The sequence below is a fragment of the Plectropomus leopardus genome, chromosome 8 (genome assembly GCF_026936395.1).
Source record: "Plectropomus leopardus strain MGB_pleo_1.0 chromosome 8, ASM2693639v1, whole genome shotgun sequence".
Classification (NCBI taxonomy): Eukaryota; Metazoa; Chordata; class Actinopteri; order Perciformes; family Serranidae; genus Plectropomus; species Plectropomus leopardus.
In genome coordinates, this window is record NC_142183.1 from 25,302,737 (window position 1) to 25,325,899 (window position 23,163).

At 38.6% G+C, this 23,163-nt stretch overlaps 2 protein-coding genes across 3 annotated transcripts; one reads left to right on the forward strand and one right to left on the reverse strand.

Annotated features, from left to right (window-relative positions):
* Window positions 1–49: 49 nt before the first annotated feature.
* On the reverse strand, window positions 50–4,622 carry gpx3 (glutathione peroxidase 3). The gene is made up of 5 exons (XM_042493860.2): window positions 4,464–4,622; window positions 2,450–2,597; window positions 2,253–2,370; window positions 889–988; window positions 50–596 (listed from the first exon to the last, which is right to left on the reverse strand). The coding sequence occupies exons 1-5, from the start codon at window positions 4,536–4,538 to the stop codon at window positions 378–380; spliced, it is 660 nt and encodes a 219-aa protein (XP_042349794.2). The 5' UTR covers window positions 4,539–4,622; the 3' UTR covers window positions 50–377.
* A 3,178-nt stretch (window positions 4,623–7,800) lies between these two features.
* On the forward strand, window positions 7,801–21,375 carry dctn4 (dynactin 4). 2 transcript variants are annotated; one of them, XM_042493425.2, is made up of 14 exons: window positions 7,801–7,994; window positions 9,010–9,080; window positions 9,208–9,386; window positions 9,622–9,665; window positions 10,337–10,444; window positions 11,792–11,812; window positions 12,363–12,436; window positions 13,991–14,103; window positions 14,185–14,294; window positions 14,379–14,452; window positions 14,878–14,932; window positions 16,212–16,319; window positions 19,216–19,313; window positions 19,453–21,375. In XM_042493425.2, the coding sequence occupies exons 1-14, from the start codon at window positions 7,860–7,862 to the stop codon at window positions 19,670–19,672; spliced, it is 1,410 nt and encodes a 469-aa protein (XP_042349359.1). In that variant the 5' UTR covers window positions 7,801–7,859; the 3' UTR covers window positions 19,673–21,375. The 2 variants fall into 2 exon arrangements, with proteins under 2 accessions (XP_042349359.1, XP_042349360.1); XM_042493426.2 differs by lacking the exon at window positions 11,792–11,812.
* Window positions 21,376–23,163: the final 1,788 nt, after the last annotated feature.

Sequence of the window (23,163 nt, forward strand, 5' to 3'; positions counted from 1 at the left end):
GACATGACACCCGCTGTATGTTTCTTAGAAAGAAAGGTCGGCACATTGGTGTGTTTCTCTCTTTGATTTATTAGAAGTAATTAACATTTAAGCTGTAATGACTTAACAGGTCCCGGAGGGAGAAGATGACATGATGCTGTGGGATTGCAGGGCAGCTCGAATGCACTGAAGAGCCGACATGAAGCCCAGACTCAGAAGAGGCACCACAGAGTTCCTGTTTTCATGCCTCCTCTTCATTCAACATGCCATCTTCGTGTGTAAGAATCTGTTAACATTACTCTAACGCTCTTTCACAGTCTACATTAGCTCTACTTATCCTGAGCATCTCACTACAGGAACTTCATTAGATGCAAAACACAGTATGATGACTCAGAGATCTAATTAAAAATCTCCTGTGTGTAAAGTTGGAGCAGGTATTCGCGAATGTCGGCTTTGACCGTGGAAACGTTGACACTTGGGTGCCACCTCTTCACCGGTTTTCCGTCCGGTCCCACCAGGAACTTTTCAAAGTTCCACTTGATGTCGCTGAGCTTCACAGGCTCCCAGAACATTCTGGCAGGGTCACCCAGGAGGTCTCCGACCGCAGGGCAGGATTTCTGCGTGGCAGGAAGCAGAGGATTACAATGAGGGAGCAACAAAGTCAAGTGACCAGCCATAACCTTACAGAGCTTTATGGGCACAAGGACTTTGGTTTACAACAAATAAATCTATGATGTTATATAAATGATTCTATAATAATCAAACCCAGTTATCTATGAATAGCTGTTTATAGCAATGTGACTGATATGATATGTTAGAACAGTTTGTGCACAAATGGCAAAAGTCATACATGTTGGAATATAAACTGTGAACAGGCTTCTTAAGTTTTTAACAGAGGCCATAACGTACCTTAAGGAAAGTGAAAACCTCTTGCTCGTTTCTTCCATTCACATCACCTTTCTCAAACAGCAGGAAGTTTGGAACAAATCCATTGCCTGGTCTAACATGCCTGGAATCCAGAAAGAGGGCAGCTTATCAGTGGCTGTGCCTCTGAGCACTTTGTGGCCTGGCAGCTGTCCTAGATTCACAACAAGCTGAGAAAAACACAAGTCTATGGCTTGGCTTTACTGTGGATATAAGATGAGTGATGGAACCTGAGACATAAAATCTATGCATCTTAGAAAGGCCACGAACAGAAGCTGATCCTACTGCTAAAGGATGTTTCCCCTGATTAAATGAGGCTTTGTTGATTGACAGAGGATTTACCAATATTACAAATTCCTCTCTACATCCAGCTTTTGAGGTTCTTATGTTACAATATATAGGGTCTTGTGAGAAGCTTGTGACTCAAATTTAGCAGATTCTCATTTTTTTAGCATCTATGCGGAAAAAAAAATCCAATATAAAGGACTACTACGTTTCTAAAAAGCTTACATTTTTGAGGCAGAAGGTTTTTACCTGACTAAAATAATGTATACCTTTACCTTTAATTGTTTGCGTTTATAGCAGTGGTCATTATATAAGTGTCTCAAGTGTTCAAACTGAAGTCCCAGGTCAAATCCCAAGTACTAAACTTTTGAGTTGTGAGTCCCAAACAAGTGATAATGTGCTCCTCATAAATATGATGCCATCTCAACAAGGGAGTAATCATATATTAAATTTACAAAAATCATGAATGCTTTTTAACTATTTATTTACTACTAATTTGTTAAATTGTAAAAAAAAAAAAAAAAAGTGTGACTGAAATTAATCATTTTAAAAAGTAGCATTGACACTGCATTTTTAAATAGCATTTAGCCACTGGCGAATCTTCAAAATCGGCATCAAAATCCCCCATCACCTCCATTTTGTTTTTTTCATTTATTTTTTGAAACAAAAAAAATGTAAGGGGGAAGTTATACAAAGATCTAATGTTTATCATCACAGCTGGTGGAGTGTTTATGGAAAGCATTCAGATAAAAAAAAATTAAAAGAAAAAAGAAAGAAAAAAGGGGACTTTTTTGTCTTGCTGAGAATTGATGGCATTAAATTGATTTAGAAAATGAAATGATTGGTGGCATACTTTCTTTTACTATACTTTTTGATGTTTGGGCTTGGGGGAGAGGTATCAAGTATTTTAAAGTCTCAAGTCCGAGTGAAGTCACGAGTCACTGATGTTAAAGTTCGAGTCAGGTTGCAAGTCTTCTTGATTTTGTAGAGACTAAAGTCATTCGATTCACAGCTGTGTTTTTATCCAGTGAACTGATATTAATTTGCACTGAAACACCTCTCACTTTAAAGCTGGTGGAATTTCATGGTTTTGTCCTGGTTCCTGTTTCCCAAATTGGTTGCTGGGGAAGCCGAGTATGGTGAAGCCAAGAGGTTTCATCTCCTCGTGTAGTGCATTCAGTTCTGATAACAGAGAGGTAAAATGCATTCAGTATTTATACTGCAACACAAAACAAAGATGGCATGTCGAGCTGATTCTTACCCACATACTGGTGGGTGTATCCTCAGTAGGTGGCGACGTTGATGAAGAGGACACTCTTACCCTTGTAGTCACTGAGGCTTACAGTGCGACTGTCGTTTAAAGCCTTTGCATGGTAGTTGTAAATGGTGCCATCTGTGTGTTCACACAGCTGAGGGTAGATATGCAGGTTACAGCAGGTTATGTTTGCTCTAACTGGCCAGCAGCACACACTCATCAATATTTTTTTGGTGTAGTATTTCTGCTGACAAAATAGGCCTTCTGGATATATATGTATACAGAAATCCCTTCCATATGATATAGATTTATCCTGCAGGAGATTATATGTCCATGATTTGCTTTAGATTGCTATTGTGCACGATGGCTATTTCCCAGCCCGTAATATGGACTGACCTCTGTCGCTCTGTTTGTTTTTGGGTGGTGTGCTTTGTAACACACACAGTCACCCACTCCTTTTAATGATTTGTACTGTCTGAGTCACTTTCTCCAAACTTTTAAAAAAACATTAATCAGGCATTCGAAATGGTAGCAGCCCTACAAAATTCACAAATACATTTTGTATATCTATCGAAACTGAAAACAAATCATATGTTTAAAGCACTAAAAAATGTTGAGAAGGCCCGAAGATTATCCTAACAATGATACTGTTCAAAGTCTCTGTTGTATGACCAGTTTCCAATGCAAATATCAGGAACTTGTTTTGCAAATGGATCCCAAGGTTCTAACTTCACAAAATAAGACACATAAACAGCTCAGCACGTTCACCTTCCTCCCTCGTCATACCTCGGTTGTCATGTGGGCTAAACTACTGACATCTGCCCAACTGCAAAACACAAGCCCAGTGTCAACAGAGCGGCAAAACATTCCTCCAGAGAAACAACACTCACATATCTCACTTTATAGCTTGCAACTCATCATAAAAATTTAAATTTTATATGTCTCAAAGTGCATCTGTAACAGAGGTGACCCTGGGAGTGTGTGAGAGGTGAAAAACAGAAGCTACAGTCTGTATTATGGGTGTCCTGCTGATTGTCATGTCTGCTTTAAACCACTGGGAATTAAAGGGAAGCATTTTGCCATTCTACAAAACATTTGTTGTAGCTGATTTACTTAAAACCAAGCTCCAGAAAATGTTTTACCCAACCCCAAATGTGGATTAACTATTTACTAGAGGTGGGAATCACCAGAGGCCCTGCAATATGATATTATCCTGATATTTTAGTCACGATACAATATTATTGCGATTTTAAACGTTTTGAAATTTGTTGAGTATTGTGATAGTATACATTGCTATATACTATTGCAATGTATTGGAGGAAAACTTGTAACATGTCAACATGACCAAGTTTAAAAAAGACAAAGTTTTTCACCTCAGTCTTTTGATTGCAGCAGAATGTATGCAGTGGACTAAAAAAAATTTGATTATTCTTGTAGACTTCCAAAAGTTTAATTTGGATTTGCAATATTAAGCTAATAATTTATTTTAAAAAAATACACTCGGCATCTCTGTATGCCCAATGATAAAATATTGCCACACAAAATACGGGAATACGACCACTCTGGATCGATATTTGGCCCCGTCAGTACTGTTTACCGCCTTTTTGTTGTGATTGATTGTGTCATATGTGATGCAATAGCGTGACAAGCCATGAGAGTACTCACACATTTATGCTGAAACTAATGGAATATAAGAAATAACAGTTGTGCTGAATACCATGCAAAACACTTTGGATAAGCCATCTGTTTTCACATATAAGTCAAATTATGACTATATTATAAAATTTGCACACAGGCTATAACTACTTAATATCTAGATTACACCACACACACACACACACACACACACACACACACACACACACACATATATATACGTTGCCAGCTTATGTCAGGTGTAAACGGTGCATGTTTAGAAAACACAGTGATGTCATCTGGTATCACGTTGTCAGGTTTGTCTTTAGAAATCTAGTCATATTATGAATAATGTGTTGTGTGTGGATGTCAACAGGTAGCCTACCTGTGTCAGTGGGGTTCCGGCGGTGCAGGGTCGCAGCAGACCGAGCAGCAGCAGCTGCGGTAAGTAGAGCCGCATCGTGGCGTCCTCCCCGACACGGTGACTGCTCACTGTCTCTCCGCTGCTCCCTCGGGATGACTTAACTCCTCTGGCAGGGGGCGGAGGGCGCGCGCAGCTGGCTGAGATGATGCCCTCTGCTGACGTAACGGACACAGTGATGGGTTTATGAATGAATGAATGAATGAATGAATGAATGGTAAATCACTTACCTTAATTAACAATCTAACAAAAAAAAAGTGTCAACCTCTGACTAAATCTACATTTTTATTTGTATGTTTGTATTTATTTACTTATTTATTTTCTCGTCTGCTTATTTGTCGGTATCATCTTTACCATTTGTATGCCGTTATTTATACTTGTATTTTTAAGATCATTTTTATTTCATTTTATTTTATCTGTGTTGTGCCTTTCAGCCTACCCGATGTTTTGTATATGTTTGATTTGTCAAGAGTGAAAAAAGAAGAAAATCTCAAAATTCAACCTAAAATATACCCTGCTATTTTTTTTTGCAGAGACTGATACTTCCCGCTTCTTCTGTAAACATAATATAGAACCTATTTCTAATCTTTTTTTTTTATTGAATGTAAAATGTCCAAAAGATTTTGGACAGATCTGGAATCGCACTTCTTTGAAAGCTCAAGTCCTTTGACTTTAGGAATATTATTTGTCCCTTTGCTAATCCAGACAATAGACAGTATTTGTTTCAATGTTATTTGTACGAACAGACAATCTATGCATGTTTATGTGTTGCCTAATCTGTTAATTTACACCTCCCTTCACAAATATATATATTTTTTTCTTGAAAACTCACAAAAGTATTTTGCAAATGTAAAACATATCTGCAAATATACAAACAAATTCATCAAATAAAAATATATGTCTGGGAATACATTACATTAATTTACAAAGAAATTACTTTATAAATGCATCTTTATTGTTTTTGTTTTATATTATTATATATGATTATATTGATATTATTTTTGTGCAATCTCCTTTTGGTACTATACTCTCCGTATATGCTTGTGTCATCCTTTTTTCTTTTTCTTTCTTTTTTACATGTGGTGGTATTTTTTAACCTACCTGAAGTTTAGTACATGTTCATTTTGTCTATAGCAAATGAATGAATCAATGAATGGAAAGTTAGAATGTAATAACTTTTCTTGTGGTATCACATCATTCACATGATTAGGAGTCACTGTTTGGGAACTCTGATTATTTAATTAGACCAAATGATGTTCTCAGTCAACATTCGCTTTCCCTAATTAAGACGGTCTGTCAGAAATAAAGCAGTTGATTTGGTCTCTGTGTGTGTTTAAGCATGCCTGGTGTTTAACCTACTGTGAACATTCATAAACAGCGTTCCCTGAGAAATTGTATGAGATATGAATGATTAAAAGAGTCTATTGGAGAGTCATGTTGAACTTTACAGTATTTTAATGAGTATAAGGTGACATATACCTCAGCATCATCTTTCCCGAAAAGAGGAGAAAGAGGTTACTGTTGGTTTAATTTTTATTCATGGATCATTTCTCCTCTCTGGGATCAGCTGTTGCCATGGTGAGCTGGTACTTGGCCATATGCCCTGTGAGCAGCTGACAGGCCTATTTCCAGTCTGTTTAGAGCATCACATCCACTGTATTTTACTTAGTGTTCATTTACGATCTGTAGTATCCCACAAGCAAGGCAACATAAAGCAATAATCAACATTTGAATTAGTTCAGTGTCTTTGGAGGATTATTTGATTTTATTTTGAAATTCAATTCACACATGTTATGATCCCAGGTTAAGTGACAGACCCTGGTGCTGCTACATTAGGGTAACAAACACCTAGGACACTATTACAACAGTGATTATGTTTCTCAATAAAAGCAGGCACACCTTACAACTCATCCGAATAGCTTCACAGTATCAATTATATTTTATTTGCATGAATTGCCAAAAATAATGATCATATATGTGAGCATGGATAGATCATGAGACACTGGACCCCCTGACACATGAAAGACCTCATCACCTGCACCACTTCATTTCATTTGCTTCTTCCTCTCGGCCATTCAGAGACATTTTTTAAGCTAATCATAACTGTAAAGTGTTTTTCTTAGTTGAACTTAGGGTTATGCTGGATATAAAGAGAGGCTCTTAACCCATTTTCCACAGCTTCTTGAGAAAACAGAACTATATTGATACTCATCTCCACAAATATACAAAATGCTGTCGTCCCCCTGACCCCTTGTTCTCTTAGGCGTGGGTTCAGTAAGCCCATTAGACTCACTGCAACTGTTGATCTGCTAGCATCCTGGCAGAGGGGGCGGTGGACAAAAATAAGTATCCTGGAACTGTAACTAAACAACAGACTGGAATGGAAATGCAACACGCAGGGTGTTTACAGGAAAAGGCCTGGGGAAACACTGGTCCTTTATTGTAAGCAACAGGATTTTGCAAATCTTTTTTCAGTTGATGTTGTTGTAAAAACATTTTCTTTGCTGCAATGGGCTGGGGCAGTAGCATCAGAGCTGGTGACCACATTAAATGGAATGAATTCAACTAAAAGGCTTGAGCTCTGGGTTGTGCATGATGGAAAACTCAAAAAATCATGGAAAACTCTCCACATTATGACCTACTGGTAATAATAATAATAATAATAATAATAATAATAACTTGTATATAGCACCTTTAAAAACAGAGTTTACAAAGTGCTTTGACAAACAAAGCAAGCAGAAATGGGATACATAGATGGCGATACAACAATGGAAAGCCAAACCGCCCTACTGAATACAAGTGAGAAGAAACTAGGGTAGAGTGGGGACAAAATTAAACCAGAGGACAAATAATGCAAGATGCAGGATACATAATGTCAATATAAAATTATACAAAGACATAGACAAAAAACAACAACAGAAACAATAAAAGCAATCAAACCACAAATAAAAGTAAGTAAAATAGATAAAGCATAAGTTAAAAAGATAAAAGAAATAGAAAGGAATGATAAGACTACATCACATAAAAGCAAGTCTCTATAATGGATTTTGACATGTGATTTAAAAGAAAAAGAACCACCCAGTTTACAAAAACAAAAAAATGTCACCCCCCCCCCCAAAAAAAAAAAACTTTTTTCAATCTTTTTTTAAAAAATTTTGTCTGTTTAATTTATCTATCTATCTATCTATCTATCTATCTATCTATCTATCTATCTATCTATCTATCTATCTATCGGTCGGGGCTTGCAGTTTCAGTATTGACCACAGGAGGTCGACATTGAGCACACTGTGTTTCTGGCGGTGACTCGAGTTACTAGCAGTGCAGTCAGTGAGCCTCCGGACTCGCCTACGCCGCTCAGAGATGGCGTCCCTTCTGCAGCCAGATAGAGTTGTCTATCTGGTCCGTGGAGAAAAAAAGATCAGAGCCCCTTTATCTCAACTTTATTTCTGTCGCTACTGCAGCGAGCTGCGGTCTCTAGAATGTGTGTCTCACGAGGTATGTGGACGTTTTCTCAGACTGTGCTCATGCTAGCTGTTAGCTTCATTTAGTCAGCAGCTACTTTGTTGTTAGCCGGTTTGCTAGTAGCTTTGACATGTGGGTGGGATTAGTCCAACCAGCTCGCGCGTTGTATGGCTGAGCGGCTTGTCAATCAAGTTATTTTCTTTCAGTCTGCTCGTCTCATTGGCTGCGACGATTGTACTTCCGCTGGTGTTAGCGTTAATGTCGAGCAAAGCATAAATGAGCGAACAAGCTAGTTAGCTTTTATTTTCATTTGAGCTTAACGTTGAAAGTATTCGCCTTAATCACATATAAATAATATATTAGACAAGTTAAAACTGTTTTTTACAACGTTAGTCACCCCTAACGCCCTCACTGTCAAAACCCATCTTGTTAACGTGGCTCATAGTTGTGGACACCACACCCAGAGTGCTTCATATTTAACACAAATTGCAACCTCAGATTCCTTGTCGGTGCCTTTTCTGTGTAAAAACGTTACTTCCAGCAAATATTAAAAACCACCAATCTCGCGGCCTGATTACAGGGTTTCTGCGGACCCTTAAAAAGTCTGAAAAGGCATCGAATCCAATAAACTTAAAATAAGGCCTTGATTTGTATGAAAATGTCTAAAATAGATCGTTCAAAAGTCCTGTAAAAAAGATAAGACATAGAAAGTATTTTCTGAAAAGATTTTCTGATGTTGCATTGTTAAATCTCAGAATAATTAACATCACTACAAAATATATATAATTCCTGGTGGATGAAAGAAAAAAGTCACAAAGTCTTAAATCACACTTTCTTGAAGATGTGGGAATCCTGTGAATAAAATCCCTCTCCGTCATTGCACAACGCTGCCCAAATAAATGCTAATGATATGTAATTAAAATCACATTTATTAATGAGGCAGTTATCAAAGTCATTTGATGATTAAATTAGAAAATCAGTGTCACATAAACTTAAACATGTGGATGCATAGTTTGACAACTCCTCTCTTGAACTTTTTGGTTATCAGGTGGACTCCCACTATTGTCCAAGCTGTCTGGAGAACATGCCGTCTGCAGAGGCTAAGCTTAAAAAAAACAGGTGAGATGACATGAACACGCTTGAAGAAAATTACAAACACGCGGTACAGCACTCACTCATGCACGCCATTATATTAATGTAATTAATGCCCTTTCATTTAATCCTGATTATCTGTGTGTTACTTCAGATGTGCAAATTGTTTTGACTGCCCGTGTTGCATGCACACACTGTCCACTCGAGCCACCAACATCCCAGCTCCTCTGCCTGATGATCCCACCAAGACAGCCATGAAGAAGGCCTACTACCTGGCTTGCGGCTTCTGTCGCTGGACCTCCAGGGACGTGGGAATGGCTGACAAATCAGTTGGTGGGTGGTGATATAATTTAAACCAATGAATGTCATCATATTTACAATATTTTTTAAAAACTTCTTTTACAACAAAGAGCAGTAAGACACATTAACCGTACCAAAACAACATAATGCCTTGAAGTCCTGCTGTAGTTGCTCATTGATTAAGCCCCTGAAGAAAGATGTCATCTGTAATATTTGTCGCTTATGGCTGCCTTAAGTTTCATGCTTTGGTGATTTTTGTTCACTGCAGCCAGCGGTGGATGGCAGGAGCCAGAGAACCCTCATACTCAGCGGGTAAGTTTTCCCTTATGGCCATTTAAAGTCTCACAAGTTGCTCACATGTTTCCTGATCACGCATTACTTCTTCTGGAATAGATTTGTCTCTGAATAAATGACACACACACACACACACACACACAGACAGATGGCCCAAGGGAAAAGTTGTTACTTCGTTGCTGTGGCCACAAATGAGCCACAAACAACAAATCACAAATGCTCCCTTATAGTTCTTAACATAGGACAAGTGCTTGTTAAGGCAAAAAATATCTTTTCTTTGTGTGATTTTTATTTTTTAACTCTCAATTATTGCACCAAATTATTAAATTACGTGTTTCTCTCAGTGAAAGTCATTGAATCAATCAATCATTGATTTGCACTTTTCCTCATTTCACAAGGTAATTCAAATATTTTCAGCCTGTTATTTTGAAGGGTACCTGCATTGTTGTCCTGGATTATTGTGTTATTATAAAGTACATCAAATTTATAGATGTGAAATTGCTTTGTGCTGTATTTTGCAGTTCCCTTTAAAATAGTATCTTCTTACCTCAAACCCCTTAAACTGTTGTGTAACTGAACAGTATTTAGTGTTGGGAAACTGTCGTTGGGGGCTTTGGTAACTTTCACCCATTTCTTATCACTCTTGTTTTATAAAATAAGTCTCTGGATTAACTTTTTGTTCGCTACAGATCAACAAGCTGATCGAGTATTACCAGCAGCTGGCCCACAGAGAGAAGCAGGAGAGAGACAGGAAGAAGCTGGCCAGGAGACGACAGTGCATGCCTCTGGCGTTCTCGGTACTCTGTTCCTGCTGAGCCCACTTCAGCCTTTTTAAAAATTTCATACCTTCTTCTTTGACCTTTTCGGATGTCAAACAGCTGTTGTCTCACTGTGATCTGTTACAAAATGTGCAGGTACTGCTGGAGCAGAATTTAGATCAACAGCTACATGCATTTGAGTGATTTATCTGATAGACGTTAACCTTATATCTTAATAACATAACTGTGGATGTACTCAGAGTATGTGCCATGATATGATTAGCACAGCTTCAGACAAAGCAGGAGGAAATAATTAGCTGAATCAGCTGATGAAGTGTTTGGCTGGATTGTAAAATTTACACGTCAATGCCCAGATGGTTAAGTGGAAATGCTTTGCTTTCAAAATGTTCTTCCACAAAATCAAGACCTAGTCAGTCTGACAGGCCAAAATGAAGGAGTTTTTTTTTTAATTGAACATCTAAAAAATATTATATATTTTTAAAATTGCTAATTCACTCAATTTTCAAATGCAGTCCCCCCTGGTGTAGACATGGTCTTCATGCTTCATCAGCCTGTTGGCACTTGTTTAACACCTCCTGCATTCTGCTTTCACAGTAATTGACATCTAATAATGCAAACTGGTCTTTCCTATTGTGTATTTGAACCATTTTAAACACTTGTAGGGATGGGCATGAGAACTTGACTCACTTAAGACACCAGTACTTGTTCAACATATTTTTTTTCTTTGTCAAAAAAACAACACAAAACATATTGATAATAAATATAATCTTTAATTGACCCTGTTCTGTCTTAAAAGTTCACATTTTTTGGACAGGATATGGGGATTTAAGTGCTGTCTATGATAATCTGCACAGTTCCATATAGCAGAAATGATAGATATGCACAGTTGTAGATAATGTTCAACGTTTTCAGTCAGACATCATTTGATCTATAACGTTACAGGCAGAAACGTGACCAGGCGTGAGAGTAATGTTTACAAGTATGTCAACAAAATAAAAGAAATAAATGTGTTATGTAAGCTTATCTCTACAGTCTGTGCGGGACAGAAAGGAAGACTCGTCCTTACACCTACTGCTTAGCTTGGGTGTTCATGTTGGACCAACTCTTACAATTTTTTCTGCAATTACTTGAGTACGCTGTATTAATATAACGTAAGCACTCAAATATGGAAATGACTCAACATGCCCATCCTTAGTAAGCTGTGATGTCCTGCAGTTGTTTTTCGTCACTGATGCATTTCTGTTGCTGTTGCATGTCACCAAATGCCACTAATGTTTGCTGAATTGCTTTCGTTTCACCTGGTTCTTTATTCTCTCCTTTTTTTCTTTGCTTATGCACTCTGATATTTTGGTTTTTGCCCCCCAGCAACACACTATTCATGTGGTGGTGAGTTGTATTTTTCACAACTTGGTTAGTCTCGTCTTTACAGTAGCACTGTCCTCTCTTTATCTCCTCTCCTGTCTAGTCTGTTACTGAGTGACCTCACAGATCACATGAATGTCTCCTTGGGTAAATGAGACTGCGATCCACACAACAGGAGTCTTTCTGTTGGTTAGAGGGAGAGAAGGAATACAAGACTTTGTTTAAGTCTGTGTTGCTAGATCAAAGTATGTTTATACTAATTCAGTCCTGTACCCCCAGTCTGTCACACTTGATGCTCTCCCACTATCCCATGCAGAAAGGCTCCTGTTATTGTCTCATACCGCAAGACCAATGGAATCGCTTATTTATTGTTAATTTAAATGACATAGACCATAGCTTTAAAATTTTGTTGTGAAAGATAAAAAATTCCCCTTTGGTGTCCAGACCTTGTGTAAAAAGTAGTAACGTAGAAAAATGATTGTAGATTATGTAATTCATTAACTGTCTTGAGCTCTCTTCATTTTTAGTGGGCAAAATGCCTGATCTTGTTTTTTTCCCCTCTAAATTCATTTAGGAAAAATATGGCCTTGGAACCAGACTGCAGAGGCAGAGGTCTGGAGCTCCCATATCAAGCCTGTCTGGCCTTTCGTGAGTGCTCTTTTGTCATATACAGGAAATTACTGCTGCTTTTGACTCCACACGTGGAACATTTTTCCCCTTAATAAAACTACATGCATATTATTAGTGACTTAGAGAAATGGATTTCTTACCATCCAGCAGCCTTTGTTTCATTAATTTTAGTGTGCCATGAAAATCAATTTGCAGAGCCTTGAGACTTGGCTTGAGATACATAGGTGATCCATCACGGTTAACAGTTCATCACCCTTATTTTGTCTCAAACTTACATCATCACCTTGTAGTAATACAGTTGTGAGCGATCACCATTTTTATATTCCACCACCGGTATGCATTCAAGGACCCTACTTAACATCATAAAATTAATAACCAGCTGACAGAAAGCGCGGTATTGACAAAGTGTGCTGTCAGATCCAGTGGATGCTTAAAACACAGGGTGTCTGCAGGTCCTTAAAAAATTGAATTTTATTAATGTTAGGCCTTAAAAGTCATTAAAAAGATGCAAATTTGAATTTAGGAGATCTTAATTGCCACAAACATTTGATGTAATTTCATCCATCTTTTAATTTCTTTATGTCAAAGTGGGTGAAACTCTTTTGTGTAATAGTCCATATTTCTGATGTTACAAACCGTTCAACCTGCCACTGAACCTAATAAGGTTTTGTTTTTTTATACTTGCACTTACATGTTGGCAAAATGTTAATTAAGCTAACTCGCAGTAATCACGTTCCTGCATAAAACCGTTCTCCATGAGACTGCACATATAATACTTGCCTTTATACTTAAAGACAGAATAAGAAAAATATGATCTGTCCAAAACTGGCCAAGGAAAGGATAGACTCAAGCTAGGATACCAGGATGATAATTAAGTGAATTTGATATCTTGCTTAAACAGTTTCTGTAAAGTAGCCGTCAAAGTATCTCCGAAGGCATCAAGTGTAGATCTGCAGTGACTTATCGATTAGTTTACAACTATCAATTAAACACCAATTAATTTGATAATTAGTTTGAGTATTTTTTTTTTTAAAGAAAAATTAAGTAAAAATGGTCCAACATCAAGACATTTGAGGTTTTCACTTTGGGTCCTGGGAAACACTGATCAGCAATTGTTTCTGACATTTGATAGACCAAAAAATGAATTGATTAATCGAGAAAATAATCAACAGATACAGAATACACAATGACAATAATAATTTGCTGTAGCCCTAACCAACACTTGAATGGTAGCTTGACTATTAACTGGATTACCTACCTCAGGTATTGTGCCAAGTCTTTACAAGCTGTGGAAAGCAGTGGCTCCCAAGAAAGTACAAATATGTCTAATTCCTTACTGTATCCGGGGAAAATGCTCGGTGGAGGATGTATGAGGTCATTGGCTGTTACTGTGCTCAAATCTTCAAAACCACCCGTGTTATAAGTAAAATAGTTGCGTTGTGTATGTTGTCTTAGTGGTGTAAACATTAAAATATCTCGCTATGCTTTACAGTTTTCAGTTAACATTAAATGGCATCATTTCAAAAATGATACAACAGAGTGTTGATGGCAATATTTGTGTAACTTCAACAGTCTTAAAGAGGGTGAGGACCAGAAGGAGATCACCATCGAACCTGCTCAGGCTCTTGATGAAGTGGAACCCCTGCCTGAAGATTGTTATACCAGGCCAATCAGCTTACCGGAGGGTAAGAGTTTGAGCTCACTGAACATTACTGATGATTTGTGTCTCTAATTAAAGTTGAATCTAAGTTCTGGTGTCCTTTCAGTGACCACACTGCGTCAGAGACTTCTGCAGCCCGACTTCCAGCCTGCAGGGGCGTCTCAGCTTCACCCCAGACACAAACACCTTCTGATGAAGCGCTCACTGCGCTGCAGGGTCGGTACCACCTCACTGCATCAGTCAAAGGCTGCTTTATAAGATGCAGATCAAATCATTTGTGTTCTTAATTTTCTCCTGCAGAAATGTGAGCACAACTTGAGCAAACCAGAGTTTAATCCGACTTCAATCAAGTTTAAAATTCAGCTGGTGGCTGTGTGAGTATTGGTCATCAGAGTCTGTCTTCATGATGATGCTTATCTTTTTATAATTAATGAAAAATAAGAATCAGCCCAAAGCCTGATGTACTTTAATTAGATCAAGGTGCTAAAGTTGCATTGTAGCCATGTGCAACTACAAACACATGTCCAGGAAATTATCCCTGAAAAAGTAGCTTAATTTGTATACACATTTTGGCGTTTTAAAACCAAAAAATTATACATGATCTAAAATGGTGTTTTGGGGTAATTCATACTGTACAAATGGCATGCTGATGTTCTCAGGAGTTCATGGTTTGCAAAATATTGCGTTTTAACTGATACCACCAGCATTTAGTAGATTTGGTTTAGTGTTGTGTTGAACACTGTCTGTGTTTTTGAGTGCAACTGTGTATTGATTAGCCCTCTGCCTGTTCCTCCTGCAGGAGTTACATCCCTGAAGTGAGAATTATGTCCATTCCAAATCTCCGGACTATGAAGGTCAGTGTGCGCGCTGATTCTGATATCTGCAGTATATCTTTTACATGTTTTATTCATTCTGTTCATAATGTTGACCTACAGAAGCTGAGTCGGCTGAACATGCTGTCAAAACTTAAGTATTGCTTAAGCTCCGCTTTTTGAACTTGAGTCAAGTCAGTCTCTGTTTATTGAGTTGTTCGAGGCATACATGGATCAATAGTTTAGTGTCTAAGTTTCGGTTCCCTTTCCTGGACAAGTAATAGTACACAGGTAAATACCTCTATACATGACGAGATGGAGAGATAGTGATTAAAAATAATCATTTAAAACAGTAAAAAGGAGGTCATCAAAACAATAACAACTACTATATAAATAAATAAATTTAAATAAAATCAATAAACACATCAATATGGCAATAGTGATGCAAAAATCAAAGTAAAATAAGTAAAGACCAAAAAAATATATACTTTTTTTTTTAAATAACATTTGCGCTTGTGTATCTATGGCAGCAATACTTCCACATATGGGAGGTAGCCAATGTAACGCAGTATGAACAGAGGGTTGACCATGCTGCTGAGAGCAGCAGTGTGCATGATGATAAAAGCCTAACCCTCACCAGCAGCACTCAGTTTCCAGACAATCTTTCACCACAAATGGGCTTTTCTGTTATTGTTGTGATAGTTTCTGACTCTCATATCATGCAGCGGCAGTGACGACACCAGTGCTTTTCAAAAAAGTTCAGATATATATATCACAAAAACACAGAAATAAAGGATATGAGAAAACTTACCATACTTTTTTTTTAAAAGGAAAGGTAAAGTCTGACCTAAAATTAGTCTCTCTTTTTATTCTTCAAGTATAGAAAGATGCAGTCCAAGTAGAAAAAAGATTTAACAAAATTAAATAAAAAACGAAAGATAATAAAGGACATTTAAACCCAGAACAGAGGCTGATAGCAGAGTGTACGATGGTAAGATTGGTGGTATTTCATTTAAAGACAGGGTTGTAAACTAAAGAGACGTCTTTCAGGACTTATCAGCCTAATGCCGAGAGATCAAAGTATTGATACAATGGTTGGTCAGAAAAAGGCAGAAATGCACCTGACTTCACTGGGAACCTGTTTGCTACAAGCCTCCCTGATCAGAACAAAACCTCATCCTCAGCAAGAATCCCTTTTTCTAAACGTGTACAGAATTAAATGGTCTATTTAAGTGCTCTACAGAAGAGCAGACCTGTGAGGTGAACTCCATTAGCTTGAAAGACAATTTTTTTCTCTTTTTTCCCCATCCTGTCTCTTTAGGAGAGCCAAGTGCTGCTGACCCTGACCAACCCAGTGGAGAACATCACCCACGTCACATTGGCTGCTTATGAGGAGGAAGATCCTGATGACGTCAACAGCACTGCTAAGGTATTTAACTCTAACTATACTATACTTTCTCCTTGTATTTGTTGAAATACACTGAAGTCACAGAAAGTATCAGTTTTTCCAAGTAGTAGGAATAACACAAGTATTCATTACTGCCAGCTACAACCAGTATTGACACTGTGATTGAAACACTGATGTTGTACATCCTGCTCAGCTCCTTGACTTCTAGGCAGGATAACAAGAGGCTGTGTGCCTGTTTGTCTTTGCTTTAATGAGACTTCAAGGTAAAATAATAATATTTAACAATATATTGTATGTTGATGCCTAATCTAAGGTCCAATGTGTAGGATTTAGGGGGATCCACTGGCAGAAATGGAACTGATATTCATAACTATGAGCGTATAATCACCTTAAACTTAAGAATTGTTTTGTTTTTGCTTATGAGCCCTACACATCTACATAGTGAGCAGGTCCTTTTCCTTGAGTCTGCAACGTTGCCCAGTTATGTTTCTACAGTAGCCCAGAGAGGGCAAACCAAACACTGGCTCTTGAGAGGGCATTTTGTGTTTTCACATTACTTGAAGGTCATTGTAGGTTCTCCTAAATGCCTGGAAAAGGAGGGGTGAGCAGAGGGGTATCTGTTTGGCTGCAGTCTGCAGCTTCACCACCAGAGGCCACTAAATTCTTCCCGCTGGGGTCTGAAGTAGATCATCACCTAACTCTGCAAACCAGCAGCTACAAATCTAGTTATTTTAAAACTGAGCTTAAAGGCCATTGAACATATGACCTAAATTTGCCAGGTGGTCAGCAACATTGTAATAGGATGATAATTGTGTTCCATGTTGTCTCCTGGGTTGTTTACTAAAACCACTTTATGAGGCCCTATTATGTCAGGGCTTTGTGTTTATCAGCTTGTGTGGGAGTACTTCGGTCCCACATGGAGCTTTAACTGCTAGACAGAGCATCGAGGCTCAAACACACAAGTGTGCACAGTCACAGATTGCGGCAGTTGTTTACCACCTGCCTGCTCTTAAATATTGCATATTGTATCAAGCAGTATTCCTACAATCTCACCAGCCAGCTTCAGGGAGCGCAGGGTGATCTGCTCCTTCACGCTGCCTGTTCCTTATGGAGTAGGTAGCCTTGTCATCATCTCATATGCAGAGCAGTTGGGTCCCATTTTTACCTCCATCTGTCAGCTGTCACACGCACAGCTAAGAGTGCCGTGTTCCTGTGGTAAATGGTCTGCCGGGCTGCCAGTTGCCAGCAGCCGCTGCGAGGCTCTCGGTGACTACGGGCTGTTTGTCTTGGCCTCTTTAGCGATGAAGTCATGGGCCAGACCGGGTAAGAAAGAGCTCCTGGCCAAAACAGAGCGTCTTCATGACCCATTTCCATTCACATTGTGGCCAAACAGAGGATGCAGTCCTGTCATTCTGCTTGATCTGATGTTCAAACACCTGGAGGGCAGCATGAACCACAGCAAGCTATGCTTGGTTGAATTCATCAACCAGCTCTTTCCAAGCCTAGCTGTGCTCACCTCTTACATATATATTATGTGTTATAGTATGTTCGCTGATGACGATTAGGGTACAGTATATGCATTTTACAGGTAATTTTGATCCAGAGTCCTTTTTTCCCTCATACATAACACAAATATGATTGACATATCAACAAATCTATTGTATTCAAATTGGTTTTTGGGACGACTTCACATAAAGTCCATAAGAAGCAGCAACACTTTTAGTTCATGTGTTTATATAATGTTTTTTAGGGGTGGGAATCACTAGGGGCCCCAAGAATCACCAGGGACCCCAATGTACAAGAGCAGCAGCGTGCATGATGATGAAAGCGAACCCTCACCAGCAACATTCAGTGTCCAGACAGTCTTCCAGCACAAATGGGCCTTTCTGTCATTGTTGTGATAGTTTCTGACTCTCATATCATGCAGCGGCAATGACGATAACAGAGCCATTCTACAAAGTTCAGAGATTTTCAACTAGAAGTGCTCAGATGGGCTGCGCAAGAAAACGTTGTAGCACTCAAAAAAAAGAAAAAAGAACACGGGGTGCAGCGCCTTATACTCTCATACAGCTCAAAAAAAGATGCAAGCCCTCAGAAGAAAGAAAACGCTATTAGGACACTGAGGAACTTAAAATGTTAAACTGAGGTGGTCATCCATATAGTCCTGAAGAGCGGACCGGAGCCAGAAATTGTGAAGCGATTATTTGTGTCTGTGTTATTACCATTACCCTAATATTTTATTTAGTATCATGACTCTGCTCAGTCTTTAATCATTTCTAAAATTATCAGAGTGCATTTTACAAACTGACAAATGTGTTGTGTTGGATAAAACTAAAGTCACAGTAATAGTATTTTATACTTTTTTGCAAACCATTGCCATCCAGACATGTGAACAGAATAGTCTTCCTGGATTAATAGTTTGTGGTTTTTCTGCAAGAAGTTTAATGACCCATTTAAACATTTTTCAGTGACATTCACGTCTTCTCCTTTATTGAAAATGTGCAGAATCTATGAATATGCAAATATTGTTCACTTGAAACATTTAACTACTGGATTTTCTTGGCCTCTCAAAGTGATGTCACAAAATGACGCTCATACATACACGTTCTAAACTCACATTTAAGGTTAGTACAGAAAAACTTTTCCCCTTCAGCAGATGCATTATAAAACAGCCTTCTAGTGACAAACTCTGCACATACATCACTCTACAAAGTGAAGGTCAAACTTCCAAGTGAAGCAACGACAAGCAAAACACATTTTGGAGTCAATGGGGATTTTTTCAGATTTATTTTTTCCAAAATGCATAAATTGTCATTGATGTGCTTAAAAAAAGAGAAGCTATATGATGTTTAAAATCTGCTTTGACTCATATAAATGTCTGAAAGTCACTGAATGTTGGAACTGTTTTTGTTTTTAGGTTATAGTCCCTAGCAAAGAACTGGTCTTGGCAGGAAAGGACGCTGCTGCTGAGTACGATGAACTGGCTGAACCTCAGGACTTCCAGGATGACCCAGAGTAAGCAAACACACACACACACACACACACACAAACACACACACACACACACACACACACACACACACACACAAACACACTTGCAAAGACTTCATGATGTGAGGTCACTCTTAACAGGATCCCGCTGTTCTTTCCACAGTGTCGTTGCCTTCAGGAAATCCAACAAGATTGGTTTCTTCATCAAAGTGATCCCTCAGAAAGAAGAGGATGTGGACGTCACTGTTTCATTTAAGATCCGACATGACTTCCGCAACCTCGCAGCTCCCGTCAGGCAGAGCGAGGAGGGAGCCGACACCACCGCTGAGCCCATTTGGCTCACACATCATGTAGAGCTGAGGCTGGGCCCACTGGCTCCCTGAACACAAATACTATGTTTACTATCAAACAGTCCTAGTGTTAGGTTCTTTGAACTAACAACTGTAAACTTACACATTCAATTTAAAAATGATTTCTGATTCTGCTTATTGATGCGTAAGAACTGCGATCTGCTTGGCACACAGTTATTTCAGAGTTTTAGTTTAAGTTGCATCATCCGATACATTGTAAAACATACAGTGTTTGCATGATAGCCCCGATTATAAAACTACAGGAAACCATGACTGACTGCAGTCTGATGAGCAAATCAAGTTTAAATTCACTTACTGATTTTTGTTTTTGTTTTGTCTTTGCCACAAACATGCTGAAAATATATTGTATTTTGCCACATTATTGTTATCCTCAATTTAAAAACGATACCATCTCTCAGTAAAAAAGCACTTTTAGTGTGAGGTTACTCAGAGAAAACAGAACCTTATATGAACATAAAATTGCAAATTGAACATGTTCAGCTTTGTTTGAAAATCAAACTTATTCAGGGTTCCCTCTGAAATTCCTGGAAAAGTTTATAAATGAGAAAAACTTTGTCCAGGCCTGGAAATGGTTTGGAAATAATAGCAAATAAGTATTTGAAATAAACTCATAAAAATCCAAAAACACATACTTGCAAGATTATAATCCAAACACGTTTAATGCATTGAAATATACCAGTTCTTTGGTTTTTTATCACCCAAGAAATGGACGCCACCTTGACATTTTGTGCCCTACCCGCATGTGCACCTCTGGTGTACATGCAGACAGTTGGTGGCAGGAATGTCAGATGAGCAAGAAAAGTGCTTATCCACAAATGCCCGGGAAGTTGGTTTTCAATAATATATGGCTGTATCACTATAACACCCTCATTTTAAACTACTTTACCAAAGTCATAGGAAGAGGGGGACATATTATGGAAGAATTATGGAAAATTCATCTTTAAAAATGTGTGGGAACCCTGTTATTTGCTGGAATATGAAAATGGATTTGTCATTCTGGTACATACAGTATTTTCCTAAATGGCAAAGCAACTACAAAGTATGTTTTGTCTTGCTCAGTGTATTAGCTGTGGGGTTTTTTGTGTGGAATATTTGTCATTAGTGTATGTAGAAAATAATTTATTTTCAAAAATGAGCGAGTGGTTATACATTAATATAACAACGAGATTATATATGGAGAATAAGTGAGCAGAATCAGAAATCATAATTGAGAACGATCCGAACAATCCCTAACCGTGCAGCACACGCCTCTGCGCTTCTAGCTTATGTATCCTCATCATCGTCCTTTTCTGCAGACTGTAATATTGTATTAACTCGCATGCTTCAGCTGTAGTAAATATCGCACACATTAGACAATGTCATCACAGTTACTGATCCTATACTGTTTTCTTATCAGAAAGGTTCTTCTTGGGTTAGAGATGATACCAGCCCATAATTCTATCATCTGAAGTCAAACAGTAACCTTCACTGGCACTATGGAGAGGACGTATCAGAAGCTCTGTAAATTTACATTAAGTGTTCATTATTTAAGTGTACTAAGACACTATAATTTTTTTCTGATTCAAAAAAAAGTATCTTCCTGGTTTGTAGAATCACTGAACTCTGTCAGTGTATATCGTAAGCTGCTGTCATTTTTGGTCTCAAGTGTGTTAGAGAAACAGCCTTACAACACAGTTAATCTTCTGTACCGGCTAATAAAATAATGTGACACTGTAGCAGACGTTTGAGTCTTTTATTGTTCAGGGTTGAGATGACTTTTAAAGCAGGTGAAAGTTTCTGTCATGAAATCTGCCTCCCTGAATCCCAAACCTTGTGGTGTTTTCACCACAGGATGGCACTACAGGCAAACAGTTTTTATGTAGCAGCTGTATGGGAGAGAGCTGTAAGAGCATACAGGGACATGCGTTCTTTAGGATGATATTGAATTACCCTACGAGCTGAAACAGTACATCTGATTTTAGTAATGGCAGGGTGCAAGACAGTCTTTAGATGTAAACATTTTAATAACAATCCAAGCAATCCTGGATGTTTTTTTTTTCAGGATGTGACTCATGATAAAATGTCCTCTTGTCAGCATTAGAAGTAGATAATAATGGAACGTGTATTTCAACAGATACCGTTTTGTATTCAGCACATATCAGTCCGGTGCAGTGATGCTTTGCACACATGGCACAGTTTATTGCCTCTAAAAAGGCCCATCAGATATGTGTGATGCAGGCCTGTTGCAGCTCTCCAATGAGCCCCGTCTGCTGTGTAAACAGACCCACTCCGTCTGGGTAATAAAGCCATGATTTTCTTTTATCTTCGGCAGATATAAACAGCCCAGAAGAGTGGCCTGTGTGAGAGCCATAAATCACCACTGAAGATGAGGTAATAAAGCACACATGGGGTGAGTCCGTACCACTGAAACAGCCCAGACTCCCACTTCAAGCACAGCTGATGATAGCAGTAGCTGACTTCCAGAGCACAGCAGTGGTGTGCTGTGGCTGCACTCACTGGGAGGTTTGCCTTCTTGCTGGGAATATTATATTGTATTAAAAATAGGACCACTTGCTATGCTAAAGTTGTAAATACATAGTCATGGTCATAATTTAATTTAGATAAACAGAGAAGAGAGTGATTGCAAATGACTGAATTGCATATGGTAGTGGAGACCACCCCCCTTGGTGCCCCATGATTGAAGAAAATGCAACAAATATGCCCTGTTGGATGCCTTTATGGTAATTAAAACATGATAAAGTGCCCTTTAGCATCTTTCCAGTGAGGAAAGTATGATAAAGATGCCCATGAGGGTGCCTCTCCAGTGTAGAAAATGTGTTTATGGTGCATTTGCAGTGTGAAAAAAACAACAACATAAAATGCCCTTTATGGTGCCCTTCCAGTTAGGAAAATGTGATTTAAAAAATGTCCTCCAGGGTGCCCTTTCAGTGGAGAAAATTTGTTAAATCACACTTTATGGTGCTCTTCCAGTGAAGAAAATTTGATAAAGTGCTTTCTAGGGTGCTTTTTCAGTGGAAAAAACACGAAGTGCCCTTTAGGCTGCCCTTCCAGTGGAAATAACATGACTAAACTTCTCACAGGATGTCCTATCAGTGAGGAAAAAGTGCCCTTAAGGATCCCTTCCAGTGAAGAAAACATATAATGGCCTTAATGGTGTGCTTCCAGTGATGACAATGTGATACAGTACTTTTCAGGGTGCCCTTTGAGTGGAGAAAATGTGATGAAGTGCCCTTTAGGATGCACTTCTGGTGGAGAGAACATAATGAAATGTCTTTTAGGATGTCCTTTCAATGGAGAAAATGTGATAAAAATGCCCTTCAGGGTGCCCTCCCAGGGGAGAAAATGTGAAATTGTCCTTTAGGGTGGCCTTAAAATGGCGTGAACATGATGCATTGCCATATACGCTGCCAAAATCTTTCTGCACACTGCTGCTCCATCACATGCATCTGGGGGCCTTTTTTTCCTCTCCTACCCTTCAGACAGCCTGTGTTCGCCACTGATTG

Coding starts and splice junctions, on each gene's coding strand:
- dctn4 (XM_042493425.2), top strand. CDS start 7,860: ATGGCGTCCCTTCTGCAGCCAGATAGAGTTGTCTATCTGGTCCGTGGA. Junction 14,295..14,378: donor AGCGCTCACTGCGCTGCAGG/GTCGGTACCACC, acceptor TTTCTCCTGCAG/AAATGTGAGCACAACTTGAG. Junction 19,314..19,452: donor GACTTCCAGGATGACCCAGA/GTAAGCAAACAC, acceptor TTCTTTCCACAG/TGTCGTTGCCTTCAGGAAAT.